The sequence below is a fragment of the Blastomyces gilchristii genome, assembly GCF_000003855.2.
Source record: "Blastomyces gilchristii SLH14081 genomic scaffold supercont1.8, whole genome shotgun sequence".
NCBI classification, from domain to species: Eukaryota; Fungi; Ascomycota; class Eurotiomycetes; order Onygenales; family Ajellomycetaceae; genus Blastomyces; species Blastomyces gilchristii.
In genome coordinates, this window is record NW_003101675.1 from 2,323,181 (window position 1) to 2,342,905 (window position 19,725).

Consider the following 19,725-nt stretch of genomic DNA (forward strand, 5'->3'; position numbering starts at 1 on the left):
TGATTCTATTATTTTGTTTGGACAGCGTCAAGCGGAGAGGACCAGCGATGAAACATCAACGGTCACTGGACCAGCAGCCCTAAGTAACCTCTTGACCTCCGAGCCTCATTCTCTCATGGATACAGGTGGTTGTAATCGCCATGGGCCATAGTCCACGTTTGGACGGCGTAGTTTTCGATTCTCCCGGCATTTCGCCAAGCAAGGCCTCGACTTTCGTGTAGGTAGGTGGTTGCCTTTGTGCCGAAGCAAACATTACGCCTCAATGACCTCTTCACTGTCAAATGTACGACCACTAGACCGCGGGAAACATGGTCGCTGCCCTTTGAAGAGAAAGGAGGAGAATGTAAGGCGTCCGAATGACTGCATTTTACAGAGAACCGCCAACCAGGAAGCGGCAGCGATCAATGCAAATTGAGAAAGAAATTGAACATCCTTTAAAATGGAGAGTTGGATCAAGCTTTGGTCGTTCAGGTGAACAAATTTGGTTCAACTCCATAGTGAGCAAGATGTTGAACAATGTGCTAAGAAGTAGGCTGAGTTATTTAAAGGTTTCCTTGCCTGTGCAATGATTTTTTTTTTTTTTTTTTTTTTTTTCTTTGGCTTTTTAGATAGGAAGCAAAGGAATTAACTAGCATAATAAGGAAATATCATGAGCTGAAGTACGGAGGACCGATTCAAAAAGTTAGTCACAGCTAAGTTTTCTTGTATCGGTTTCGTATGGGTCTCCCACCAAAATCAGATTTTGTTTTGATGATTCCTAGGTGATCTTCTTGCTTCAAATCCTCTGCAGCGCAGCAGCTTCAAAGCTCCTCTACAACATGCCTTTGCAACGCAATAAAGCTTCTCCAGAGATGAAATCTCTTATTGTTACACTCAAATCTCCCTTTGTAGGGAAATCTACTGCTGAGATTCATGAAGCAACTGGAATTTCAGTCAATCAAATCAACAAGATCTATCATACTGCCATTCAACTGGGATTCATCCTGAGCAGCGCCCTCTAGAAATCAAGACTGAGCATGTTGCTGATGCTCGTCGCAGCAGGTGGCCTACTATACAGATACCGGAGCTTAGCAAGGAGCTGATTTCAAAGATTTAGCATGATCGATATGGCCGGGAAAAGACCACAGCTGATCTTGCTGGGGAATTTGACAAAATTGGGATCAAGATCTCTTCCACTACTATTCAGCGCATGTTGAAAAAAGCAGGTATCAAGATCTCTTGCTTTACTACTGCTCTACTAATGCTCACCAGGGTATCGCAAGACCAAACCTACAAGGAAACCAGGACTGAGCGAGAAGATGAAGAAGAAACGGCTTGAATGGTGCTTGAAACACAAGAACTGGACTCTGGAGGATTGGAAGAATGTTATTTGGTCTGATGAGACCTCTGTTATCCTGCTTCACCGCCGTGGAGGCTACAGGATTTGGCGCAGAGCTGATGAGGCCTTTGTACGCAGCTGCATTTGTGAGCGGTGGAAGGGTGCAATGGAATTCATGTTTTGGGGATGCTTCTCCTACAATCATAAAGGGCCTGCGCACTGCTGGGGGCCTGAGTCTGCAGCTGAAAAGAAGTAGTCTATTGAAGAGATTGAGCAAATGAATAAGAAGCTGGAGACTGGTGTGAGAAGGATTAATCTTCGTCAACAAACCCCTGGGCGCGGCCAACATGGAAGTTCAATGCAAAGACTGGCAAGCTTGCTCACAGCAGCTCAAAGGGCGGAATTGATTGGTATCGCTACCAGGTGATTGATCCCTACTACTATCCTAGCAGAAGTATACTAACTAATGGATATCCTAGACCAAAATCCTTATTCCAAAGCTCCTTCCATTTGCCAAAGCCTGCGCAATCAAACAGCCGAATACTATAGTGCAAGAAGACAAAGCCCTGTCACACAACCACCACGTACAACAGCTTGTATATGATAAAGCTGAGGTGCAGTGGCTGTTCTGGTGTGGGAATTCCCCAGATCTCAACCCAATTGAGCCTTGCTGGCCATGGATGAAGCGGTATACAACCAAGAAGGGGGCTCCGAAGAATCGCAAAGATGCTATCAAGGCTTGGGAGGATTGCTGGAATATGCTCTTGCAGAAGCAGATTCAATCCCGGATTGAACGGGTGCCAGTCCATATTCAAAAGATTATTGAGCTAGGGGGTGGGAATGAGTATAGGGAAGGCTGTACGCAGCAGGATTGGAGACAGAAGAATCCTCAGCAGGCTGAGCAGCAAGATGATGAGTTAGAATGGGTAGAAATTTGTATGGAGCATATCATATCACTATCCCCACTTTCCTTTTTCGGCAGCAGCGATAGTAGGCTCATACAAAATTATACGGTGCTAGTTAACCGTAGTATCCACCTACAATTTTATCAAGACCAGCGTGGATCAAAGATGAGAAAATAAAGCTCTCCAATTTAGCTAGCGACGCATTGGAAATGTTTTCTTGCTTCATAAAATGCCACAGGGAAACAACCTCAACATGCATGGTATAGTGAAAAATAGCCATACAAACTACCAAACTTTCAGAAGGATAATATTGATTCAATTAATCTATTTTCTGTATGAAGGTTAGGTGCGTAAAAACTAGGTGAAGGGCCAATTCGATTAAATGAGCTTTGTCTCTTTTCTTTTTCGACTCTTGTTTACTAGCCCGGGGGGCCAAATATTATTTTTCATCCCGGAGAGAGTTCTAATTTCTATGTATGTATATTATTATTCAAAGCGGGGTATAAATTTTTTATCACCAGAAACCCAATTATTCCACGGCGAACTGAAGGAAGAAAACGGGGGAAATGAGAGAAAAGGAAATTTTCTGGATGCCCAAAATCGAAAATATTGAATGAATATACGAACAAATATAAAATAAAGTCCCAAGTAGAAGGGAGAAAGATACCATCAGCGCGCATGTCCTTTCTTACTAGATTACTTTACCTATTGTATTTATTCCTTCATCCCATTCCCATCCCACCATGAACTCTCCACACCTTTTTCTTTCTCAGACTATTTCTAATCTCCCCGCCAATCCAACCCAATACTCAATACTGCTCCCTAGCTCACTCATACATCCAGCCTATCCCCCCTAGCGAAAAAGTCGACCATACCCCCATTACTCGCAACAGTAACGTTCATCATGCCAGACGCGCCCCACCACGGAGCATCCCACTCGTCCTCGGGGTCCGGATATCTCACACCGTCAGCAACTGTTTGATTGCCATGGCGAACCAGTAAGCCCTCACCGCCAAGGCGAACATGACCCTTGCCAGAGCTGCTCGCATGGACTCGCCCAGCCCAGGATGGCGGGTAAACAACGGCCAAAGAGCCGGAGCCGCGCGCGATATGGTGTGCGGTGATAGATCGAGGGACCTGCTTGCCTTTCTGGGGCAGCTCGGGCTTGTTGGGGGATTTCTTGGCAGGTTCTGGTGGAGGTGGGAAGAAGGGCTCCGAGATCGAGAGATGCGTGCTTCCTGTCTCAGTGGAGGTGATGATGGAGACGTTGGCGCGATGTGCCGGAACAAAGCCACCACGGCCATCGCCCGGAGGGTGGTAGGGATCATGGGGGTCGTAGGGGGGCTCTTCGCCCTCGTAGGGTAGGAAGACGAGGGGGATGAGGTTGGCGCTGATAGAGCCGGAGACGGTGGAGATCTTGAGCAGATTTGAGAAAGCGACTTGGCCCGAGATGCTACCGGAGGAAGTGTGGATTTCTACTTCGTAGGCTCGTGGGGTGATGAAGGCGTGCAGGTTGTTTTTGTTCTTGTCGTTGCTGCTCCGTGCGCTGGGTTGCTCCGAGTGGTAGAGGGTTTGCAGTTGAGTGAAGCTGGACGCATCGTTCAGGGCGGGTTGCACACCGGGCAGTCTGAACGCAATAGAAATACTTCCCGACTCGGTCTTGATGGACACACGTGCTGGCTTGTCTGGTTGCTCCGGATGTGCAGGCTGAGGGTCGATGACTACAGCAATACTGCCGGTGACGGTAGTCAGATTCAGGCTGTCATAGAGCGGAAATTTGCCAACAATGGAGTTGGTAGTTGTATTGACAGAAATGTCCCGTTTTTCAGAAGGCCCATGGTCGTGCCAGTCATTTACAGAGACTTGGTTGTTCTGCTTAGAGGGCGCATATTGCTAGAGATACTCGTTAGTATCAACTAGGCACGGAGGCATCAAAGGTAATAAATAATCAAACGAAACATGACATTTCACATGAAAATGGACAGGATGCGCAACTTTGAAGCGAGGATGAAATAATTACTTCCTGCATACCTTCTTAAGTCCGTGGAAAGTGCCCTTGAAAAGGAAGCCAATGAGTCCAACAAAGAGGACAACCTTGAACAGTGCGAGTGAGACTCTAGCCCAGATAGGCCGAGAGTTGTCTCCTGAGCAGGCTCGCAATCTCTTCATAAAGCAGAAACGGTTTTTGTTGACGGGGCATGCTTCTGCATCTTCCAAGGCTGCAGTATTATATTCAGCAGCTAGGATATCCTTCTCGTTCGCGGAAGGATCATCCCGATACCTTGGCTGGTCGGAGTATGAGGACATAATATTCAAAATTTCCCAATCCGATCCTTATTGGGCTGGAGAATAAGCGTTGCGGCGTTGAATAGATCGATAGAAAACACTTCTTGTTTCTATCAGCAGGTCGGGTGAGAGGGGCAAGAGACAAGCTTCGAATACAAGACAGGGTGAGGGAACGCCGTATATAAAGGGCCTTGCTTGGAACACCTAGCCGAGCCAAGTCTGCAACCAACCCGTCAGACGAGGCAAATAATTCAGTCAATCAAGGGTAGGGGCGCTTTTTCCTTCTTTAAAAAGAAAAGAAAAGAAGAACCCGGGAAGGACAATGCTACGCCAGTGCTGCTACAGTTGTTCAGCGGGCCTCGTACAGTGCCATTGGCACACAAAACCACAGCGCAAGCAGCTCAAGGAGAGAGAGAATAAATAAAAACAAGAATCAAGTTTGGGGATTCCCAAACTTCAGACCACTTAGGTCCCGCAAATCATGTCGTACATCAGTTTTTGTGAAGATTGATCCTGGAGCGTGGGGCAAATCAGAACGAAGGTCTCAAAAATCAGTTCCGCAGACCAAATCAAAACATCACAGCGTCCGAAGCATCCAGCGCGGGGACTCCCCGTCCGCGGTCGATTCCCTTCCTGAGAACAAAACTGGTAGGGTTGAGCTTTTAGAGACCTCAGATAGAGGTGATGATGGAGGTGAGTGCGTGGATTATCCACAGTTGAGCAGGCAGCCACATTATTTTAACCTCACATCAGCTCAAGCTTACCAATTTTTTTTTTTTTTTTTTTTTTTTTTTTTTTTTTTTTTTTTGACGGAAATGGCTTGCTGAGCGGGGGGCTGGAATCTGCATCTTGAAAAGAGGGGTTCCGGATTAGAGAATGCAGACAGCTCATAATAAGCAACTGTGTATCGATCCATGTGCCATTGATTGGACGCGAGTTCCAGTCCTATTTGTTCACGGATCTGGTTGTTTGAAGATGCGCTGGTTTGTGTTCATTTTGGAAGAGTTTGTGGCTGAAATGTTGCAGAAAATCTGGGCTGGCGTCCTAGCGCCGCCTGCCGAATGATTCGGTTATCATACCTCGAAATAAATTCATGGTTACGCGGCAAGACCGAATCCTCCGCATCAGCTTCCTGGGGGTGGAATAATTAGAAATCGTTTGTTGCTATAGCCCAGCGGGGGACTAATTGATGGTCAAGGAAAAGAAGTCAATGAGCTAGGTGCGACTAAAAAACTATAAATATCAAAAAAAATATTTCCCAAAGGTATTAACTAGAATATTTCCAAAATTATGTGCACTGTACACACCAGCGTATGATGTCCAGACCAAATTGGTCTATGGCAACATGCGTTCACACATAACTCGAGGTCATAGATGTACGGGGCGGCAAAAACGAGTTCCATGCCAAAACAAAAAAAAAAAAAAAAAAAAAAAAAAAAAAAAAAAAAAAAAAAAAAAAAAAAAAAAAAACAAAAAACAAAAAAACAGAAAAACAAAAACAGAACTGGGGACGCTTAAAGACAGATAAAGGAAGGTAAGACCGACGACTAGGTGGTGAGGAGAATGGTAATCATCAAACGCCAGGTAACTTTAAAAACATGGAAAGGGCTATTGCAGCAGGGGAGTCATCTAAAGAGAATGCGCGCCAGAGGACAAAAGGATGACTGAGCGAATGAATGATATATGCACTCTAAACTCCATCGCTAAAATGACCTGAGAAGATGCATATTATGGATGTGCCTGGCGAAGGGCTGAAACAAGGAAGAAAGAAAATCATCGAAAACAACAGGAAATAGACACAAGAATTGAACAAGCCGCAGGGTGACAAACACAAGAATTCAGGGATGTGGCGACTGGAGGTTATCTAATTGATGGTCAGCACCTCTTGTTCCAATGGCCAAAATCATTCATGGCATTCTTTAAAACTTCCACACGGGGAATAGAGGCTTACCTGATCGCTGACCTGAAGGGCAGTTGGAAAACTACCATCACCATCAATTTGCGATATACCCCAGACTCTCAAGAACAGCATTGGTCTCGTTAGCAGGCAAGCCACACACACCCAATGCCCTAACTTGACTCCCTTTCTTCAAACGCTGCAGCCCGATTGCTACTTTCCAAGCCTCAGTCTCCTGCAAGACGAAGACATATTTCTTGCCTTCCTGGTCTCTGAGGCTTGCACGAACGACGTGGAAGCCACGCAATTCCGCGCTCTGCAGGAGGTCTCCATCATCAATGATTCTGCTTTTGCTATTGCCATTGAGGGGTCCCATTCCGGAAGACGTAGCCCCCAGCCGGCACTGGTTCTTGCAAGACCTGTGCAGGTTTGCCAGATACGCGTCAGATTCCTCACTGCTGGGAACCTTGTGCGCGTAGGACGTGCTGAACCGGAAGGGATTTGCCTTCACGGGGCTTGGGCGGGTGGGAGGAGGGTTCGTACCGAGCTGGGGGCACCATACCTCTACAAGCTTCATTGTCCATGCCTTGATGTCCCATTCGCGTTGGGCTACGCCTCTAATATCATCGTCTACGAACATTCCTTCAGTCGTGATGCGCAGGATTAAACCATCGGTCACGTGTCCCTTCCCGGACACCAGTTGTCCAACGGGTGTCCTCATAAAAGTGTTGTTGAATACATACACACCAGAAATAATGATCTTATCGGGGTCTTTGGTGGAATATGGTCCTCGTCGAGAGGGGGGTGGAGTTGTTCGTGCTGTCGATTGCGACGGTGCATATGATGACTCTGAGAATACCGAGGGTGCGGATGGTTGTTTCTTGGGTCGATCGTAGGGACGAAATGAGTATGCGTCGTCGTCAAGTTCAGTTCTAGCAGATGGGAATGGCGGCGGTTTTTTCTGCGGAGAAGGCGTTCTTGGGGGAGTTTTTGGGGATGGTGCCTGCTTTACCGATTCTGCTCGTTTCTCTGCTGCTAGCTTCTCCGCTGCCAGTTTCTCCGCTGCCAATTTCTCCGCTGCCAACTTTTCCGCCATCAACTTCGCTGCCGCAAGTTTTTCCGCAAGTTTCTCAGCTGCGAGCTTCTCAGCTGCAAGTTTTTCCGCGGCTGCCTTGTCTGCAGCTCTCTTGGCAGCAGCCGCCTCTCGAGCAGCGGCGAACCGAGCAGCAGCTTCTTGCCTTGCTTTTTCTTTGGCAGCTTTCTCTGCAGCCTCCTTTTCCTCAGCTTCCTTAGCAAGCCGTTCCTTTTCTCTCTTCTCCTTCCTCTCACGGAATTCCCTTTCTCGTGCCTCCTTCTCTCGTTGTCTTTGTTTCTCCTTCTCCTCCTCCTCTCTCTTCTTCCGGAACTCCTCCATCTTCCGTCTTATGTCTTCTTTTCGCTTTGTTTCTTCCCTCGCTTTCTCCCAGTCTGTGTCTTTCGGTTTGGGAGTGTCATTCTGAGGCTGCTTGGGCGGTGTGGCTGGTGGTGGGTCTGGAGGGGATTGGGGCGGTGGGGGAGGTTGAGGTGGTGGAGGGGATTCGCTAGATCCCGGAGTTCCTTCTCCTTGTGTATACCGATGGCCTCCAGGATACTGGCTCCCGGGGAACGGGCCACCGTTGTATTGTCCACCAGGGTTAGGGCCATTCCCATAGCCTCCCCCTGGGTACTGACTATTGAAGTTTTGATAGTGGGGTCCTCCCCCGGAGTTATGATTAGGGCCTGATGAGGGAGGCGGTTCGTGCTGTGGACCTCGCGGACCTCCTCCTCCCCCTGGGGGAGGAGGAGAGGGAGGAGACCTAGGGCTACCTCGTGGGGGCGGTGGGGGTGTTCCGCTGAGATGTATCTGTGACCTTCCCCATGCCCAACTAGCAACTCCAACCACTATAACAATCAAAAAGACGCTTGTGTCACCACTTTGAGCAACGGTTGAAACCCAAGTTTTCATAAGTGGCACCACCCACACGTATACTGCAACTCCAACCAAAGTGGCCGCAACTCCTGCCAGAAAGCTGTTCCTGTGGCATTGCAGGGAGGGTAGGTATATGAAGCCAGAGCCTGATGAATGGGGAGGAACAATGAAAATATCATATGGCCCTTCCGGAAGGTCTGTCGATTTGCGGTATCCGCCGTTTGCATTGGGAGGTGGCCTACCTCCTGGTGGAGTCCCATGAGGTGGGGGAGGTGGCGGGGGTCCGTCCATTCTTGCGGCGAAAAAAGTAAAGTCAGATCGCGAAGTGCATGCAAATGTCGTGAATATTGAGCGTATATGCGTAATTGAAACTTAGAGGACAGCTCAAATTTTCTGTCCTGTAGATTCTATGACAATACTTCCTATACCCTTTGAACAATCCGTACCAGTCGAGATCTAGGAGCAATGGGGGATGTCTTCATGATCAGCCATATATTGGGGTGGCACTTGGGCCCCAATCCCAACGTTGCACCTGTTGAGGTTGTTGAGGTAGGTGGTTCTGCCTGGAAGATCTTAAAAATATCCCAACTAGTCGAATTGGTGGTGTAAGTGGTGGAAAGCGGCGTAGCTCAAGTAAGATAAGCTGCTGAATTCGAATTAATGTATGTTTTTGTGGGGGATTATAAACCAGGACGGCTAGCTCTTATGCCTGAGTATTTACAAGAAAAGAGCAGGCAGTCTGCAAACAATATGAGCATAAAATCGTATTTTCAAAAGAAAAGTTCTCAAGTTGCCACCAGAACCCAACATGAACCAAACACCAACAGCAAACACGACGAAACCCAGGGAGAAAAGAGAGACGAAAAGGAAGGATGTGAAGTTTACCAACCTTGTATTATCGTAAGATTTCCGAACGGACCAAGTTCTCGAAACAATGCGGGCTCGTCCAGGGCCAGGAACCAGGCAGAAGGCAGTAGTGAGGTGTGACAAAGAGGAAGAGCAATCGACAACTGAGTAACCTGGGGATAAAAGAAGGTTCTGAAAAGGATTGACGGAGTTATTATTCTGGATTAATGGTTTATTAATATTGTTATGGCCTTTTTTTCAAATTCTGATTGCTTCGTGGTCGTTCGATTAAGCGTGCGGATGAAGCCGTCGTCTCTCCGCAGACCCCCTGCAAGGTCGCCGGGGAAACTCAGCGGGATTTTTCTGCTGCTGGGGGAGCCTCAACATTCGAGCGCGCCTCAGCAGAAAGAGAAAAGAAAAAGCAAATATTTTAGTTTCTAACCACCACATTTGTCTGTCTTCGCTAGCTTTTTTCTCACGAAAAAACTCCAATTGGGCTCTGCCACTAATCTGTACACTGAGTCCTGAATTTATCTCCTTGCTGATACTTCACCAAATCACACAATGCAAAAATTCCCACAGAAGCCCACCTGGCGAACCGTTCAGGCAGACAACTGCGGGTTTTGTTTGTTTACATATTTCTTTCAAAAGGTGCCTCCATCCTCCCCGCATGTTGACACATTGGCCAAATCATCGCGCGAGGTTGTCGAGTCATGGTGCATTGGCTTTCCTTTCCATTTGTCGGTGAGCCTCAGACTGAACTCGACAGCGGAGTTTACTCCCAACCGATTGGCCAACTATTCTTTAAATGGAGCTTGTCATTGGACTGCATTTCTTTTCCGCCCAACGGAGGGATGTGCAACGCAAAATGTAACGACGGATAGTCACAGCTTTCCTACTTTTTCCTCTCCCCCATACCAATGGATACGATATGTGCGAGACACAGGAATTACATTCATTTCCCATTCACCTTTTACGATCCCCTATTTCTATGCAAAGGGCTTCCTCAAAACATTACTTGTCAATTTCTTCGAGGATTTGCTCACTGCTGATGGCGTGGAGGTTGTATTTTTTCATTTGTTTACTTTTTTCTTGTTCTGACCAAGCGTGACTTGGCACATCCTCGTAACCTAGCTACTAGCAGCTGATTGGCTGTGTGCTCAATTTGCTGAATGTTGCCGCCCCACGCTACATGAAAGGCGGTGTGTTTGACGTGTTTGGCAGCGCTTGGTGGTCTTGGCATTCACCTTTTGGCATCATCACAGAAGTCACAGAGGGCTGCCATTTGTTTGTTCCCAGCATTGCTTCTTGCTCATTATTCGGTGTGGTCAACCTCCTCGATTAGGTCTAATTTGCGAGTTATGGGAGCTGAGTGATGCGCTTGTATTTAGCTTTAGCTCTGGTGAGTTTGCCATTCGAACTCGATTATCATTGAATCATAGGAGAGGGTTCATGTCATATTAGATGAACCATACCATATATACATAGCTATATATATTTCAATTCCACGTAAATGCAGTAAATGATACACCCAAAACCGCTCTACCAACATGCTGATTGAAGCTCCCTGATAGTTCTCCAAACGATCAACGGGATTTTCTTCCGAGTATTCTATAATAGTTATAAAAGCTGGTCGGCGGTTTTGATTGTTTCGCCAAGGTCAACGGGTAAGCGGGCTTCCAGCAGCTAGAACTCGTTCAGCTAGTTTCACCCTGGATAGCATTATTGAAAGCTCCCGAGCTCTATGCATGATGATCAGCTGGGATGATCTGATGTAGTAGAATCCTGTTCCCCGTCCATTCCTTCAATTTTCTTATTAGTTGTGGAACTCCGTTGGCGCTGAAAGAAAGAGCTGGGCCACGTGATTTTGCTCACCTGGCTCGAAATGGTGAAGAACGACCAATCCCCTGTCCCCAGATACGACGTCAATCCACACGGCCACACCCCAAAGGCTCATGAAACAACCAACCAAAGGCCAAGCGGATATGGTTGGAGCCAGGGGGCCATTTTATTTCTTTCAATATCGCCCTTCAACCATCATGTTGTTTAACGGCCTTTCCCTACATCCCGTAGGAATAATGACCAGCAAGTGACATAACACGCAATGATGCCGACAGCCGAAAACCGCAGTGCGGAACCAGACCGATCAATCCATACCAGCACCGTCCGCAAGCTCGATTTCATCCTCCTTCCGTTTCTCTCTGTCCTATTCCTTGTAAATTCCCTCGACCGCTCTAATATTGGGAATGCCGAAACAGCCCATTTCACTCGTGACGTCGGGCTACAACCTGAAGATTTGAATGCGGCGGTAGCATGGTTTTTTGTCTTCTTTGTTGCTCTGCAGCCCGTCGGGGCTGCGGCGGGAAGAAAGTTCGGAATGAGCAGATGGGTGCCGAGTGTTATGACGCTCTGGGGAGTTTGCACGCTGCTGCATATGTGGGTCCGACATAGATGGCAGCTTATTTTGTTGAGGGTTGTACTCGGGGCTTTGGAAGGTGAGAGTTTCTTCCTTGTTTTTAGATACATAGCGCTTGATTACCTTAATAAGACGGGTTTACAATTCCTTGTTATACAATATGGTTAACATTCCTGCTCCTTGCAGCTGGCTTCTACCCTACTGCGGTATCCTACCTTTCGCTGTTTTACACCCGTTTCGAGTTTGGACGTCGACTTGGGCTCTTTTATGGGTCGTACGGAGTAGCAGGAGCTCTTGGAGGAGTAATTGCGTATTCTGTTTTCTCTCGTTTCCCTCCAAGTGAAGAACCCATCGACGGCAGTGATACTGCCTCAGATTCACACCCAGGAACTTTAAGGCCATGGCAAATTCTCTTCTTGGCTGAAGGATGCCTAACTATTGTAATTGCGATCATCGGGTTTTTCTGGCTGCCCCGAAGCGTGGGAACTGCTTGGTTTTTGAATGAAGAAGAGCGAGCGTACGCAGAACAGCGCATCCTTGTTGATCGGGCGGACGCTGATTGTCAGAGTCAAGAAGCCTTGAATTCCACGACATTGTCAGATGAGCTTCTAGAAGAAGAAACCCTAACTGGGCCTGATGATGAACAGCGACTTCGGCTCTTACCAGACCATAACAGCACTAAGAAGCAGCCTTGGGTGAGCTCCAACGTTTCATCAGACTCGGGACTATCCAAGTCGGAACTCCTATCCACGGTTCTATTTCTACCTCTAATGCTCCCGATTCTCCTTCTCAATATTGCTTCTGCTATCCCTAACACTGGCTTCTCCGTTTTTCTTCCGTTGGTTCTATCCTCCCTTCAGCTTTCATCCCCCACCCTCAGCAACCTTCTCACCGCTCCTCCATTCCTTCTCGCGTCAATATTCCTCTATATCTTCAGCCATTGGAGCGATAAGTCACGGAAACGCATCATCCCAATATTAGCAAGCCTCATGGTGATAGCTCTCGGCCTACTTCTTACGGTTTTTCTTTCATCGTCCTCTTCCTCTACACCCCTTTCCCCAGCCAGGGCTACAGCTATATATTTCTCTCTATGTGTACTTCTGAGCGGAAGCTACATCCCCAGCCCACTAACCGTAACATGGCTGGCAAGCAACATTCCGAACCCGGGAAAACGAACCATGGTCCTAGGGATAAACGGGTACGGGAATCTAGCGGGAGTCTTCGCGTCTCTTATCTTCTCCCCACGCTTCCAGCAGGATGCCTATCGCATTCCATTACTCATTACATTGGGCTTCGTGTTGCTTAGTTTCGTGGGGTTTGTAGCGCTCTGGGTGGTGGTACGTGTGATAAATGATACCAGATCTAGGTTTTCCGCAGCGACACTAAGAGCTACGGCTGTAGATTTAGAAACTGATCATTCATCCTCTGTCCACCTCTCGGGTGTTGGTGGGTTTGGAAAAGTTCCTCCCTTGGCTGTTGTAGGAGGGACATGGTGGGATTCGCGCGTGAGGTACTGGATTGGAGTGAAGCTGTTGGGGATGGGTGGAGAGGATGCCCGTGTGCGACGGGGAGATGAGATGCTCACTTTTCAATATGGCCTCTAATACTTATTTTATATTGTTTTCTTTTCTGTCCTTATGCTATTTTATGTTTAGATAGGATACCACCCAACTTTGGCACGACGTTATGACCCCCTTTACAAGCTGCGCAATATACACTTAAACACAGTAAGAAGTCACCTGAAAATTTCGCAACTTTTAAAATAGACTCATGGGAAGTTGAACATCAAAGAACAAATAAATCGCACATGTCATAGAAGCAGCATCCGTAGTATTATCGAAGCGTGACTCACGCCGACATTTCTGCCTATGATATTGGTATGCTCGGCCTACTACTTTTTCCTAGACGAAGGTAGATCGCAAATCCACCACCCTCGGCTTACTTCTCTCTCCATCATGGTATTTCTAATGCACTAGGCTGCGGAATATCGTAGGCAGTAGAATTTGATGGCCGTGTCAGCGTCAGTGTGTGTCGTGTCAGGCAACAACAACCTGACTCCAATACCCATACCATCCATACTTGGCTAGATATTTTTTGACTTCGGCGTTGTGACACTGAGAAGCGGAAGGCGGTGATCCCGGAGACCGGCGAAATATTCCACCGCTCGGTCGTGCGTTTGTCTGATTGGCCAGGCTGCTTGAGCGTTTGATGACCGCCAACGATCACAAGTTGGTTGGGATCATTGAGCTGCATCATTCTCCCAAGTCACCCACTGTTGTCTCAGGGAGTTCCGGGGCCTATCTCTCTTTGCCTCTTGTGCTTCCCTTGATTGTTTCCTTTTCAATGCAGCTTCTCTAATTTTCTGCGCAGCGTTTGCCCCTCGCTGCCCTTTCATGGGGCGTTTTCACTGATACCATAGTAGCACTCTACTCCACCGCCTCGTTCCAGTTAAACCCCCCCTTTCTTGAAGCCTGCGATATCGAGTCCCTCCCCACCAACTCCCATTTTGTTTGTGGCCCTGGATAGACCAATCGACTATTTACTATGGCAATGGCTGTACCGCCGGCTGGGACCTTCGCCCCGGGAACGAAGGTCCAAGTCGGAAGCCACCGTGTTGTCATCGAGAAGTACCTCTCTGAGGGAGGGTTCGCGCACGTCTACGTTGTCCGCCTCCCGCAACCGATCGATGGCGCTGAAACTGCCGTACTGAAGAGAGTTGCAGTGCCGGACAAAGCCGCGTTGGCAAATATGCGGACCGAAGTCGAAACCATGAAGAAGCTGAAGGGGCATAAGCATATTGTCAAATACTTTGACTCTCACGCGTCCCAGCTAAAGGGCGGTGGGTATGAGGTTTTCCTTCTCATGGAGTTCTGTGCTGGAGGTGGCTTGATCGATTTTATGAATACTCGGTTGCAAAATCGCCTGACGGAGCCTGAGATCTTGAAGATTTTCAACGACGTCGCCGAGGGTACCGCTTGTATGCACTACCTTAAACCGCCTTTGCTCCATAGGGATCTCAAAGTCGAAAATGTCTTGATAGCGCTGCATGGGAATTCGTTCAGCTACAAATTATGCGACTTCGGGTCGACGGCGCCGCCGCGTCCGGCTGCTACTACTGCTGCTGAAGGAAGGCTGATAGAGGACGATGTCCAGCGCCATACCACCTTACAATATCGCAGCCCGGAGATGATTGACGTTTATCGCAAACAACCAATCGATGAGAAGAGTGATATATGGGCGCTGGGCGTCCTTCTGTACAAACTCTGTTATTATACTACTCCCTTCGAGGAGGTTGGGCAGATGGCGATCCTTAATGCCAAATTTAAATTCCCTGCATATCCCCCTTTCTCCAACAGATTAAAATTGCTTATAGGTATGATATATCGAAGACTGATGGAAAACCTTTTTGGTTTTTCCTCTAGTACTGTTATTCTAACGACCGGCTTTTAAAAAATAGCGTCTATGCTCCGAGAGGACCCACAAAAGCGACCGAATATATATCAAGTACTACAGGAGGCATGTCGCATGCGAGGCAAAGAAGTGCCTATCAAAGACGTAAGTGCTATATTCTACTTTGGCTCTCCCGTTAATGAACTACAGTGTTCTGATTTGATCTAGATTTACTCTGGGCGTTCACATTCCGAGGCAAGGTGTTACCAAGAACTGCCACCATCTCCTAACCAAACACCAAAAATAGGGGCGACTTTTTCCCCGCCCATACAGGAGACGCAGATTATTCCTGACATTGCTCCTATGAGGCGAGGGAGACCGACTAAATCTACCTCGCATCAAAATTCAGCTAAGCCCAGCCCGTCACCTTTAAGGGCCACTTCAAATGACCCGTTCGCTATCCTCGATGGGGGCAAAGTCCCCAACGGTGATGAGCTCTCTTCCAGGTTCCCAACCTTGGACGAATTTTCGCTCTTCCATGAGCAAGGGTCCAAATTTGAATTTGAGCCGACAGTGACAGAGACCAAGACACCTACGGAAGATCTTTCTAAGCGAATAACCAATGCTCTCGCCGATGAGGCGTTTGCCAAAGCGAACCCGACGGCTGTACCACAAATGACCCCGGCAATAGGACCACAGTCCCAATCTCTCGGCGATAAACCGTTAGAGGAGAAGATTTCGATACCATCTCCTGACTTACGCGCCGAATTGACACGACAGCAAGCCACTCCACTACATCAACCTATTCCTCAAAAGCCGGTCATGGTGTCTACTGGGACAATGACAACTCCTTCCCCACGCTTGCGTCCATCGGATAGTCCACCTTTCTCTCAACGACCTGTACATAAATATCCAAATTCCTCATTTGAAAGGCGACCTTCCGTCCAACAATTGGAGAGTGACAATGAAAAAGCCTCCGGCAGTCGTGATGGCTATACATCACGAGGTGGATTTTTCAAACGTGAATCCAAACAGAAGCTTTCGTATGAAGATTTGCCAACATCCCCCGTTTCTTCCAGACCGTCGCTAGAGGGATCCCGACCTTCTACCCTTGATATCAGTGATCCCACCACCCGTTCCAAATCCGCAAACTCGAAGGCCCGACCTACCAGCGCTTTCGTTGGATCCAGGCCGGACTACCTTCGTGATGTTGATACCCCAAGAGTAGCTTTCGATTCCAGCTTCTCCCGGGTTGGATACGAGGGAGGTGACGCCTTGCATCACTCACAGTCTGAGACGGACCGTGACTATGAGCGAGCAAACATATCGTCAGACATTGACTTCTTACGTGCCAAAGAAGTAGAGGAATCAAACCGAAAACGGGAGAAACGTGTCAGCAGCGGGCCAAAGCATGTTAAACGTTCCAGTTTATCGTCTATATCTCTATCTGGAACTAAGAATCTACTTGCTGGACGGTTTGGCGATGCCTTCCGTCGTTTTGAGAGTAATACAGCACAGGAAAGGACAAGCCGTACTCCGTCTCCTGACAATATGAATGCACGTCTCACCCCAATAACAGGCTCAGAAGTTACCGAAATGAGCGATGATATCCATGAAACCAATAACGATGATATTTCACCAGAAATGCGTCGTGAGCTGGAGCGACGACGTTTATCACAGGAAGAGAAGCGGGTCGCAAATGCTGCGGCTGAGTATCGCCAACGGTTAGCTGAACGGGGGGAGGATGGGGGACTCAGTGGGGGAAGGATTGAAGGAATAAGATCAGCATCAATTCAGAGCAAGGTCCAGTCACTCCTCAAAGAAAACGATAGACACCCAACGATTAAAACTGCAACTGGATATGGACGATACACTGATACAGAAACTGCTTTGCAGGCGAAGCAGTTTGAACAACCCTCTCTCTCACCACGGCCCGTACCATTCAACATCCCCCGAAAACCCGTCGCATTACAACAACAACATACCCCCGAGCAACCTCCTCGACTGCTACCAAAGGACCCACGATCGGTTCAACCGCTTCCTGCGTCTGTGCGACCCCAGCAGCCAACCCCATCTGAGCTGTTTACATCACGTGCTACTATCACCGCCGCGGATCAGAAACCCCCCGCACCTCCAAAACCACAGAAGCTGCGTACCGGCAACCGGCCTGAAAACCCCCCGTCGTCAACCACAGTTGCTAGGGACCGCAAGTCTTCCATAGAGATGATCAAGCCAACAGGCCCAAATGACAACTGGGAGGCGAATTTCAGTAAAAGATACCCAAGTTTGTCTGGTCTAGAGCTAGTGGAGACGGAAATAGATGTACCACCTCCTCGCGTCTCTACTATGAGGACGAAGGAGGTGTAAAGCAAGGAACGATGATACCTTTTTTTTTTTTTTTTTTTTTTTTTTTTTTTTTTTTTTTAATGGAATTAATTATTTTTCTCTTTCATTCTTCTCAGATAACTCTATATTTTCCTTCCTTCCATTTCTATATTTTTCATCCTGCCCCAATGCTATTATTGCGATACCAGTGAAGAGCCTCTGATCAACAAGGCCCAGTGCTTTTCTGCCCCCGTGTACCTACTGTTTATTTTATTGTTACAATTCTTGATCATTTTGGTTTTACAATAATAGAAGCAGGAGCCATAAATATCTCTATTTTTTATCTTCTTGGCCTCCACATTTAATTCCGAATTTTATTCGGCATTCTCGATTCTCATCCCAACAGCATTCTGACCCCTCTATACTTTTGCGTATCTTTTCACCCCTCTCCTCGCCGTCTTATTCTACATTTATTTACTCGTAAATATTTCTTCCTCAAAGTTTACCCTAGGATATAGATGTCTTCTCAGGCTTGTTTCCTCTTGATTGTATAAAACTATTAATTATTCTACATATGCCCGCGGGCAAAGATCAATTTGGGCCGAAGGATAGATTTGATTTCGTGTCAAAGGGCTCTGATACCTTTATTTATTTATTTATTTATTTATTTTTCAGCCGGCGAGTAACGCAAACTATTTAAACTTATTTGCGCAAACAACTCCCATCTCCGTGGATGTTGTACATGGCCAGAGAGTTCCAGATGTCAGTCACTGTGGATCGTTTAAGGTTTAGCGCAGATCATATATGTACTAGTTTTCATTCTTCCCGGCTCTGCATGTGGGGTCATTTCTTCAGGATTGCCGCGCGAATTCCACGCTCACTCACATCTCAAACCCGATTGCAATCCACTTTAATTTCCTACCCGGACAACAAACAGCTCCATGAAGTTGGGAGGACACATTACCGCAAGAAGTGGAGCTGAGACAATTTACGAACTAGGCGTGAACGCTGCCTAACTGGGCGCCCCTCGCGAATGGCGCCAGTGACCTTGAGTGGGATCGATAGTATGTTGCTCTTGATAGATATGATATCTTTGTATCCAGCATTTCATGTCTTTTTGGAAGAAATTAGGTGCTGTATGCTTTTCACTTGAAGATGTTGCTAATTGCTCTTTTGCATTTTATTTTGAGTAGATGATCTTAAGGATGTAATTCAGCACCTTTTCGAAATCCAATCCGCCGTCCATGGATATCTGGGCCCTGAAACACAGCAGGAGCTTGTGCGGAAAATGTGAGCGATTACTCCCTTTGTAAATCATAGCCCCCTTTTCGTTGAAAATGTGGCTACCTGTTGGAAACGAGAAGTTGCGTCATTTTATGATACAGTTTACATCACTTTCTCACTGTTAGAAAGCCTGGGATAAAATTAACTCAAGCCACAATCACAGAAAGTCCTTAACGCTCTCCCTCTCAACCCTCTCCGAGCATTCCCGCCCTGACCCGACTGCCTCCCCTTCCGAACCATCCCTACGCATAAATGATCCCGACCCGCCCCTCCAATCCGTCCAACTTCCTCCAGAAATCATAGATTACGTCGACGCAGCACGTAACCCGGATATTTACACGCGAGAATTCGTTGAGCTTGTGCAACGCGGCAATCAGGATTTGAAGGGAAAGGCGGAAGCCTTTGCTAGTTTTCGGGATATTCTGGCACGGGAGATGGCGAGCGCCATGCCAGAGTGTAAAGGGGAGGTTGAGAGGGTACTGAGAGCTACTGGTGGAAGCACAACGGGCGGAGCAGGTTCACTGGATGGAAATACGCAGCGTAATGCCGATGTGAGCATGAGTGGCGGTATGTCCGGGAATGGGGATAATAATAAGAATGGGGGTGGGAGCTGAGCGTCGTCCTTGTTGGTGCCAAAGGATTATGTTTCAAGGCAAGTTTTTACCGGACTGTGGCCGGATTGTTTTGATGCGGCCCACGGGCGTTGTGAGTGGGTGGTCCCGAGAGACTTTCCATTATTGACTAGTTTTGGACTGCTCTATGGGTATCTGGATTGGATACTTTCGTCGTGTGCTCCGTACGTAGGACTGCGTCCGCAGTATGATGTTTTTCACCTTCTCTGTCTAGTTCCCTGCTGAGCGTAACTTGTCGCAAGAAGCCTGCTTTCCACGCCACAGGTGCATATTGATTGGGTTTTTGAACTCCCCACGACCGAGCGCCCTAGGCCCACGACACACTTCCAGAACGACTGTATCCAGCTTTCTCTGAGAAGGAAAAAATAAAAACAAAGGGTAAAAAGCAAATAAAGATACAAAAGAAGAAAATGAAAAAAGAAAAGAATATGGATGCTTGCAACTTGTATTCGGACGTGACCGCTTCTATTATTCTTCA

At 47.5% G+C, this 19,725-nt stretch overlaps 6 protein-coding genes across 6 annotated transcripts; 4 read left to right on the forward strand and 2 right to left on the reverse strand.

The window, feature by feature from the left end:
- Nucleotides 1–1,595: 1,595 nt before the first annotated feature.
- BDBG_17115 (uncharacterized protein) lies at nt 1,596–2,400 on the forward strand (the record flags this gene model as incomplete). The annotated part of the gene is made up of 2 exons (XM_031724902.1): nt 1,596–1,728; nt 1,838–2,400. The coding sequence occupies 2 exons, from the start codon at nt 1,596–1,598 to the stop codon at nt 2,398–2,400; spliced, it is 696 nt and encodes a 231-aa protein (XP_031578486.1).
- Nucleotides 2,401–2,573: 173 nt separating this feature from the next.
- BDBG_05045 (uncharacterized protein) lies at nt 2,574–5,268 on the reverse strand. Its single transcript, XM_002625135.2, has 2 exons — nt 4,255–5,268; nt 2,574–4,116 (listed from the first exon to the last, which is right to left on the reverse strand). Exons 1-2 carry the CDS (start codon nt 4,528–4,530, stop codon nt 3,055–3,057), a joined length of 1,338 nt encoding a protein of 445 aa, XP_002625181.1. The 5' UTR covers nt 4,531–5,268; the 3' UTR covers nt 2,574–3,054.
- Nucleotides 5,269–5,680: 412 nt separating this feature from the next.
- Nucleotides 5,681–9,743, reverse strand: BDBG_05046 (uncharacterized protein). Its single transcript, XM_031721961.1, has 3 exons — nt 9,244–9,743; nt 6,461–9,093; nt 5,681–6,373 (listed from the first exon to the last, which is right to left on the reverse strand). The coding sequence occupies exon 2, from the start codon at nt 8,643–8,645 to the stop codon at nt 6,504–6,506; it is 2,142 nt and encodes a 713-aa protein (XP_031578487.1). The 5' UTR covers nt 8,646–9,093; nt 9,244–9,743; the 3' UTR covers nt 5,681–6,373; nt 6,461–6,503.
- Nucleotides 9,744–10,796: 1,053 nt separating this feature from the next.
- Nucleotides 10,797–13,499, forward strand: BDBG_05047 (MFS transporter). The gene is made up of 2 exons (XM_002625137.2): nt 10,797–11,695; nt 11,803–13,499. Exons 1-2 carry the CDS (start codon nt 11,305–11,307, stop codon nt 13,218–13,220), a joined length of 1,809 nt encoding a protein of 602 aa, XP_002625183.2. The 5' UTR covers nt 10,797–11,304; the 3' UTR covers nt 13,221–13,499.
- Nucleotides 13,500–13,535: 36 nt separating this feature from the next.
- On the forward strand, nt 13,536–18,101 carry BDBG_05048 (NAK/BIKE protein kinase). The gene is made up of 3 exons (XM_031721962.1): nt 13,536–14,989; nt 15,074–15,171; nt 15,235–18,101. Exons 1-3 carry the CDS (start codon nt 14,161–14,163, stop codon nt 17,371–17,373), a joined length of 3,066 nt encoding a protein of 1,021 aa, XP_031578488.1. The 5' UTR covers nt 13,536–14,160; the 3' UTR covers nt 17,374–18,101.
- Nucleotides 18,102–18,182: 81 nt separating this feature from the next.
- On the forward strand, nt 18,183–19,721 carry BDBG_05049 (AP2-associated kinase). Its single transcript, XM_002625139.2, has 3 exons — nt 18,183–18,395; nt 18,525–18,621; nt 18,779–19,721. The coding sequence occupies exons 1-3, from the start codon at nt 18,365–18,367 to the stop codon at nt 19,227–19,229; spliced, it is 579 nt and encodes a 192-aa protein (XP_002625185.1). The 5' UTR covers nt 18,183–18,364; the 3' UTR covers nt 19,230–19,721.
- Nucleotides 19,722–19,725: the final 4 nt, after the last annotated feature.

Coding starts and splice junctions, on each gene's coding strand:
- BDBG_05045 (XM_002625135.2), bottom strand. CDS start 4,530: ATGTCCTCATACTCCGACCAGCCAAGGTATCGGGATGATCCTTCCGCG. Junction 4,117..4,254: donor CTTTCCACGGACTTAAGAAG/GTATGCAGGAAG, acceptor GAGTATCTCTAG/CAATATGCGCCCTCTAAGCA.
- BDBG_05046 (XM_031721961.1), bottom strand. CDS start 8,645: ATGGACGGACCCCCGCCACCTCCCCCACCTCATGGGACTCCACCAGGA.
- BDBG_05047 (XM_002625137.2), top strand. CDS start 11,305: ATGATGCCGACAGCCGAAAACCGCAGTGCGGAACCAGACCGATCAATC. Junction 11,696..11,802: donor TGTACTCGGGGCTTTGGAAG/GTGAGAGTTTCT, acceptor TGCTCCTTGCAG/CTGGCTTCTACCCTACTGCG.
- BDBG_05048 (XM_031721962.1), top strand. CDS start 14,161: ATGGCAATGGCTGTACCGCCGGCTGGGACCTTCGCCCCGGGAACGAAG. Junction 14,990..15,073: donor CAGATTAAAATTGCTTATAG/GTATGATATATC, acceptor TTTAAAAAATAG/CGTCTATGCTCCGAGAGGAC. Junction 15,172..15,234: donor AAGAAGTGCCTATCAAAGAC/GTAAGTGCTATA, acceptor GATTTGATCTAG/ATTTACTCTGGGCGTTCACA.
- BDBG_05049 (XM_002625139.2), top strand. CDS start 18,365: ATGGCGCCAGTGACCTTGAGTGGGATCGATA. Junction 18,396..18,524: donor GACCTTGAGTGGGATCGATA/GTATGTTGCTCT, acceptor TATTTTGAGTAG/ATGATCTTAAGGATGTAATT. Junction 18,622..18,778: donor CAGGAGCTTGTGCGGAAAAT/GTGAGCGATTAC, acceptor CCACAATCACAG/AAAGTCCTTAACGCTCTCCC.